This window comes from Peromyscus californicus, unplaced genomic scaffold (genome assembly GCF_007827085.1).
Source record: "Peromyscus californicus insignis strain IS unplaced genomic scaffold, ASM782708v3 Scaffold_2__1_contigs__length_46816999, whole genome shotgun sequence".
Taxonomy (NCBI): Eukaryota; Metazoa; Chordata; class Mammalia; order Rodentia; family Cricetidae; genus Peromyscus; species Peromyscus californicus.
The window spans coordinates 27887438-27895413 of NW_026294540.1; the positions used below are offsets into that span (position 1 = coordinate 27887438).

At 51.5% G+C, this 7976-nt stretch overlaps 1 protein-coding gene across 1 annotated transcript in view; it reads right to left on the minus strand.

Moving 5' to 3' along the window:
* The window catches only part of Zan (zonadhesin), a 104651-nt gene that overhangs the window by 93320 nt on the left and 3355 nt on the right, over positions 1-7976 (minus strand). The window contains 7 exon segments of the mRNA XM_052754990.1: positions 374-645; positions 1412-1558; positions 1665-1743; positions 2320-2411; positions 3351-3515; positions 5819-5971; positions 7693-7780. Coding sequence (XP_052610950.1) covers positions 374-645; positions 1412-1558; positions 1665-1743; positions 2320-2411; positions 3351-3515; positions 5819-5971; positions 7693-7780 — 996 coding nt within the window.

The following is a 7976-nucleotide window of genomic DNA, read 5'->3' on the forward strand; positions in this document are numbered from 1 at the left end:
GAATACTTGGTCCTCATCTGGTGGCGCTATTTGGGAGGTGGTAGGAACTTTGACAGAGGCCGTCAGGAGACGGGCATCTGATGGCTGTAGCCTGGTCTTACTTTTGGCACAGTCCCCTGCTTTGTGATCTTTAGGAGCCACCCAGCAAGCTCATGCAGGATGAGCCCAGCCACTGTGCCTTCCCCACCATGATGGGCTCTACCCCACCCCAAAATAAACCTCTCCTTGCATAAGTTGCTCCTGTAAGGCATTTTGTCACAGCACCCAAGAAAAACTAACATATCACCTTTCTACCTCAGTTTATGGCCCAACCTGGACCCTGGACCCCTTATTACGTGCCCCCCATACATACAGGGCCCACTCCATCTCTCACCTGCATGGGCTGCTGATGTCCCTTCGGGATGGTGACAGAGCTGTTCACCCAGCTAGTGCTCTGAGATCCAACACGGCTCCACAGGGAAACAGGCGAACTGCCCGCAGGACTCCCCAACATGAGCTTGAGTGTGGTCCCTTCTCCAAGGCCATACATGTGGTAAGCAAACTCCACACAGACGTCCCCAGGGGCACAGAAGGGTGGACTCACCAACTTGGCAGACTGTCCTGCCTGGGATAACTTGACTGAATCGAAGTAAATATAATGATCCCCTGGATGAAGGAAGAGGGAACCAGAAAGGTGAACCCCTCCCCACACGGAAACTTGCGTATATGACAAGTCTAGCTGCTTGCTGTAGCCATGTCTAGCTTCCCAGGTGAGCACACAACCAGACATGCGCCATAGTATTCCTCTTTGCTCTTTTCTTTAGTTTCTGAGACAGGGTCTTGTACAGCTCAGGCTGGCCTAGAACTTACAACGTCCCTGCCTTAGCCTCCCCATCACAGGTTTGCATCACAGCAACGGCACTCTGCTCATTTAGGAGTCTTAACTGAAGAAGACCAAAAGACACGGGAAACCCAGTCTACAGTCCAGATTCTATTGGCATCAGCTGCAAATGTCTTGGCTGGAAATAACACAGTGGATTTTTGAAGTCTTGGGCTCAATGTAGAGCAAAGCCTCAATTGCTCCTCTCCATCCCACCCCGAAAGCTAGGAATAGAACCTAGGGACTTTCACATGCTCAGCAAGTGCTCAGTTGTTGAGACACACACAGACACAGACCTGCCCCTCTCTGGAGGATTCTTAGCAACTGCTACAACGAAGCTGTGCCCATATGGGGAAGCCTGGGTTTCCTGCTGGGTTGCAATGATCCCACTGTCTTGAGCAGCCTCGGCAGAGTCTACTTGACGGGTCTGAGTTCTCCTCCATAAACACCTGCAGGAGGTGGCTCCCTACATCCTCCATCATCCTCACCGAGTCCCTAGCTAGACGCAGATGCAATGACTCATAACCTCGAGGGGGTCCTCAGTCTCCTCACCTCCATATGGGAACTCTCTTGGGGGCCCTGAGATGGGGGTGGGTACGCTTTTGCTTCCCCAGCTCCAGTGTCCGGGGTCTCCAAGCACATGGTTCCAGTCACAGAAAGGATGAGTTCCGTCTTCAAAGCTGCACTGAGGAAAGCTCTCTAGCAGATTCCAAGAGGGAAGTTTGAGACACTTACCCCGTGCCCCGCCCCTGCCCCATGACGCCAACCCCTCACTCAGCAGGGTTTCCCACGGCTGTGTTCTCACCCCCACAGGGAGCAATGCTGATTGCATCCACAGCTATCGCTGGCTCTGGTATCTCTCCAAACATACCCACCACCATGAACTGAAAAGAAACGGAGAGCAGGCCTGGAGTGACCAGGCCAGTCAACCCTCCGCCCCCAATCCTCCAGTCCTCTTCTGAAGGCTACTATTAATCATCAACTTGACAGAATCTAAAGTCACCTGAGAGGTAGGCCTCTGGACATGCCTACTGGGGGATTATTTTATGTTAATTGAGGTGGGCAAACCCACCCACCATGGGTGGCGTCATCCCCTGGCTGGGATCCTGGGTTGTGTTGACTGTGTAAGGGAGCTGAGCGGCAGCATGTTATGTGCTCATCATTCTCTGCTTCCTGACTGGGGTGGGATGTGGCCAGCTGCTTCAGGCTCCTGGTGCCATGAATTCCCCACTGTGGTGGATTGTACCCTTGACCTGTCACCCAGGATAAACTCCCTTAAGTCGCTTTTGTTAGAGTGTTTGGTCGCCTTGACAGGAAAGAAACTAAGACACCTCTCATCTGGCATTCCACTTGAAGACCCAGCTCCTGCTCCTGCTGCCCAGACCCTCAGCTCATCCCAACACTGAGAGAACCTACCATACACAGGGACTCCTCCTAATGAGGACCTGGCTCCTCTGTACCTGTATCTGTCCCTGTCCTGTATAATTGACAGACACAGTCTGCCAGCTGGGTCCAGGGTGTCCTGAGAAGAGAGTGTGTTTCCGGATGTTGCCTACAATGGAGGAAAACCAGAGGGAAGGAAGTTTGTGAGGACTTAGTGAAGGACAAGTTGTACAGAGAACGTTAGGACAATACTCCTACAGATGCAAACAATCCCTACCCCCACCTCCTGCTGTGTGTGTGTGTGTGTGTGTGTATGTGTGTACACAAGCACATGCGGGCATTCTCTCACTCTCTCCCGCTTTGTGTGTGTGCACACATATGCACATATATGCACTCTCACTCTCTCCTGCTTTGTGTGTGTGCACACATATGCACATGTATGCACTCTCACTCTTCCCTCCTGCTTTGTGGGTGTCTATGTGCACAAGAGCACATGAATGTATGTGCGTACCTATAAGTGTACGTGTGTGCAGGTTTATATGCAGAAGTGCATATGTAGATGTGCATACACATCTGTTCCCTCCAGGCGTCCTTCCTCAGGAGCTCTCCATTTTGGTTTTTGAAGCAGAGTATCTCAGACCTGGGCCTTATTAGTTAGCCTACACCAGCAGACCAGGGAGCCCCCAGGGAGCCCGTTTCTGCCTCCCCAGGGCTGGGGTTACAAGCAAGTGTTACTATGTTTACATGGGTGTTGGGGGATGGCCGTCAGGTCCTCATACTTGTGTGACAAGCGCTTTAATAACTGAGCTATCCACCTGGCTGGAGTGTTTGTTTATTTTTAGACCGTCTCCTGCAGTATAGGCTGACTTCAAACACACTTTGTAGCAGAGACTGGCCTTGAACTTCAAATCTTCCGCCCCATACCCCCCAAGTGCTCGATTATAGGCACGGCCCACCACAGCTATACTTTGCTTTTCTAGAATCCAGCGCCTTTCCCATTTCTAAAACATAGAACAGTCTCACAAATGCATCCTAAGGAGATACTCCTCCTTATTTCTCCATCAGTCCAACCCTCCCAGATGTGCCCTGGTCAATGATCTCCTCTAACCCAAGAATGTAGCATAGACGAAAAGGCCTTCGCCGGGCGACCGGCCGCGCATGATGTAGCTGAAAGACAGGGTCAGACAACCGCTGGAATGGCTGAGGGGACTCAGAAGTACGGCTTTCTGTCCTGGCCTTGCGTTCGCGGAGTCCAGGAGCATGTAGTAGCCACCTGCAAAAGAAAGGGCCAGTGAAGTGGCTGGGATGGAGGGGAGTCCGTAACCAAGGCATCGGAACCTGGGAAGATGGGGACCTGGCCATGGGGAGTTCCAACAGCCGCCTAGAATGTGGCAGTGGTGAGGGAGTTACACCCAGCCACCACTGGCAGAGTGCTGGGGCTGGGTAAAGACCCGGTGTCGCTATAATAAATGCAGGCATCCGCTCAGAAACAGTCATCACAATCTTGCCTCTTGGGTCCCTTAATCATAGCCAGACAGGCCAGGCGGTGGTGGCGCACACCTTTAATCCCAGCACTCGGGAGGCAGAGGCAGGCGATCTCTGTGAATTCGAGGCCAGCCTGGGCTACAAAGTGAGTTCCAGGACAGGCACCAAAACTACACAAAGAAACCCTGTCTCGAAAAACCAAAAAGAAAAAAGAAAAAAAAAAAAACATAGCCAGACAGCCAATCAGCCTGAGGTTCGCTTAGTGACGCAACTAGTAACCAAGGGGGAGGGAAGAGGGCCCTGATGGGAGGCGGAGGTCCGCGCAGGCATGCGTGCGTACTCCTGTCCCACACCCATTGGCTCCCGGCAAACCTTGGCTGAGGGAGGCCAGGAAGCCCAGAAAACGAGCAGGTGTTGGGAAAACAGGAGAAGGAAGAAGGGAAGGAAGTAAATAAATGGCGAAGGAGAAAGCAAGAAGAAGAAAGGGCCCGAAGGGCTGGTGCCTGTAGTTTCAGCCAGCATCTTGGGAGCCTGAGGCAGGAGATTGAAGCTCAAAGCCTGAGCTTGGAGTCCTTGCTCGAAACAAAACAGAAAAGATTAAAAACCCAACCAACCGCTACTAACACGACTGATTTGGGACGTAATGTTAAGGGCTAAAAGGTAAAGAGAGGAGATGCCCAGGGCATTTACCGGGGGTTTCAAATAAAGGGAAGGAGAGGTTGAAGAACTTTCTAGAAGGTAAACCTCCCGGAACAGGAAGGTGGTGCACACCTTTAACCCCAGCACTTGGGAGGCTGAGGCAGGCGGATCTCTGTGAGTTCAAGGCCAGCCCGGTCTACAGCGTGAGTTCCAGGACAGCCAGGGCTGCACAGAGAAACCCTGTCTCGAAAAACCAAAAGAAAAAAGAAAAAGAAAAAAAAGAACAAGTATGTACTGGAAATGGAAATCAAACATCACTTGAAGTCTGACCTCTAAAACTTGGCAGATGCAGGGACCAGGTGGAGATAAAGAGGAGAGGGACACCATGTAGGAGCGCGAAGGAAGGACAGGAAGAGAAAGCCCAGGCAGAGTACAGGGAGGGGGAGGGGGAGGGATCACCGTGAATGGAATGACTAGGAAGGAACATTTTGGCTTAAACGGCTGCAAATCTCCCTCGGGAGTCCCCATCAGCCCTTGCTGTTCCAGACAGCGGCTTCTTAGCAGGAAATCCAAGTGGCGTTAAGTCAGTCATGCTGACTAGGCCGGGCTGACCTGAACTCACAATCTTCCTACCTTGGTCTCCCAGGTACTTGGATTACAGGCCTGTGTCACGAAGCCTCCCTCTCTCCTTCCCTACCTCTCCCTTCCTTCTATGGCGCTGAGAATGGAACCCAGGGCCTTGCGTGCTAGGCAAGTACATGACCACTGACCAACATCCACAGCCCTTATTTTTCATGTGTTTCTGAAACAGGGTCTAGCCCAGGTTGCACTTGAACTCACTGTGTAGACTAGGCAGTTCCTGAACCTCACATCCTTTTGCTTCCGCCTTCCCAGTGCTGGGGTTACAGGCATATACCATCATCCCTGGCTCTGTGCTGGTTTTACACACTGATTCTCAAGTTACTGGGACAGTGTGCAGGGGAGCTACTCAGTAGATACCAGATGAATAACTGGATGAATGAAGGATGGAAGATGCCAGGGAAGGAGGGAACGAGCTGGCTGCACTGGCAGTGTGTGTGTGTCGGGGGGAGCTGGAGAATATGTGAAATCATTCTTTTTTAAAATTGTTTATTTAAATGATTTATTTATTTTTATGTGCATTGGTGTTTTGCCTGCATGTATGTCTGTGTGAGGGTGTGGGATACCCTGGAATTGGAGTTGTAGACAGTTGGAAGCTGCCATGTGGGTCCTCTACAAGAGCAGCCAGAGCTCTTAACCACTGAGCCATCTCTCCAGCTCGAAATCATGCTTCTTGCCATGATCCCTAAGCTGAAAGAAGCTTTGGGGGGAGGGGCGTGCTGGGAAAGCCTGGCCTGACCTGGGGATGCTAATGAAAGAGGGACATAGAGCTGCCAGGAGCCCAGAGATTCCGAGGATATCTTCAATACTCACTACCAGGGCTGGAGAAGTCATCATCAGGCCCCACACCAAACTCCCCCGATGAGCCCTTCTTCTGGGTCCACTTAGCCCCGGTGGCAGTTGGGACCCAGCTCCATCCGCAGAGATCATTTAGAGTATCAAAGGTGCACATCTGGGACATGCAGACTGAGAGGGGAGAAAAGAAGAGATGGTGCTGGAGTGTGGCTCAGTGGTTAGAGCACCTGCCTAGCCTCCCCTGGTGAGGGGATGGGGTGTGGCTCAGTGGTAGAGCCCCTGCCTAGACTCCCCCAGTGAGGGGCTGGGGTGTGACTCAGTGGGAGAGCACCTGCCTAGACTCCCCCAGTGAGGGGCTGGGGTGTGGCTCAGTGGTAGAGCACCTGCCTAGAATCCCCCAGTGAGGGGCTGGGATGTGACTCAGTGGTAGAGCACCTGCCTAGAATCCCCCAGTGAGGGGCTGGGGTGTGGCTCAGTGGTAGAGCACCTGCCTGGGATCCCCCATCTAAAGGCTAATAGTGGAGGCTGGAGAGGTGGCTCAGGGGTTGAGAGCACTGGCTGCTCTTCCAGAGGACCCAGGTTCAGTTCCCAGCATGGCACCTGTCTGTTATTCCAGTTCCAGGGCTTCTGACACCCTCACACAGACATTTACTTTTGGATTGAACACCAATGAACATGAAATAAAAAGTTAGTATATATATTTTAAAAGAAGCCCATTTGTTAAAAAAGAAAAGAAAGGAAAGAAAGAAAAAGAAAAAAGAAATGCTCAGGGTGCAGTGTCGCCATAGAGCACTTATCTTCGTCCTCTGTTGCGGGGCTTAGGACAGGGCTCAGCAGTAAATCATTTTCCTAAAGCCTGCCGGTGAGGGACTGGGGCCACGGTTCAGTGGTAGGGCCCTTGTCCAGAATTCTCCGGTGAGAAGCTGGGGGCATGGCTCAGTGGTAGAGTATTTGCCCAACATATACAAAGCCCTGGTTAAACCCCAATATCAAAAGGAAGGGTATGAGCTTTCTGCCACAGGAGGAAGCTTAGAAAAAAATGCCTTGGCTTGGGGTCAGAACTCTGGGGTCACTCTCAAGGCTGTAGTGAGCTTTAGCAAGCTTTGAGGACAACCTCTATTTTGCTGCCTGTGAATTCTGCTCTTGGTACAGATTTCATAACCTGCCCAGTCTCAGGCTTCTATCTATAAACTGGGAATCGTCTCTGTATAAGGTCGTAAATTAAATGATGTTTGTGGAGCATCTAGCCCAGGCCCCATGTTCAATGAGACGTTCCCTTCATAGCTTCTGGATTTTTCCTTTCCTTTCCAGTCAGCCTGAAAGGACCGTTCTGCGTGGATCAGAGTTGTAAGTAGTTTAAGACTTACACGGTGTTACTTTACATTCAGATTATCGTGGGACCAAAGACTCCTTTTGTTTTAGAGACAGCATGGCATGCAGCCCAGGCTGGCCTCATATTTGCTGTGTAGCCTAGGATAACCTCGAACTTGGGATCCTCTTGCCTCTACCTCCAGAATGCTGGGATTAGAGGTGTATGTCACTACAGCTGTTGTATGCAGTGCTGGGGATGGAACTCAAGGTTTTGTGTGCGCTAGACACATGCTCTACCAACTGAGACACATCTCCCATCCCACCAAGGGTTTCTTGACACATAGAGTGTCCAGTGCTAAGATAGGCCCAGCCAAGGGTCCTGGCCAGTCACTCTAGACCAGATATCCCCTACCACTCCATGTTGAAAGGACACCTCTTACAGAGTGACTGCTTTAGGAGCTATAGGAAACCAGGAATCATGAGAACACAGGATCCTGGTTGCTGAGTTGTCCCACCCCTACTTCGGAGAGTTTGACAGGGGTCATGAGAGGGAGAGGCGCCCGAGAGGGACAGGAACTCACTCTGGTTGCAGGTACCCCGCCGGATTGAGAGGCCATCCAGAGAGATGTCCAGGTAGGCGGTGTTTCCCCTCATGCCCTCAAACATCAGCTGTGGAATTAGGAACAAAGAGACCCTGACCCTGTGAGTCACGTGATTGGCTTCCCTTCTCTGCAGCTGCTGGTTTTCCACCCTGAATTCAGATGGCTGGGGATCCTGGTCTCTTTTTAAAATTTCCACTCATTTATAGCACATGGCAGACATGTGAGAGTCAGAGGATGTTTGGGGAGTTGGCTCTCGCCTTCTA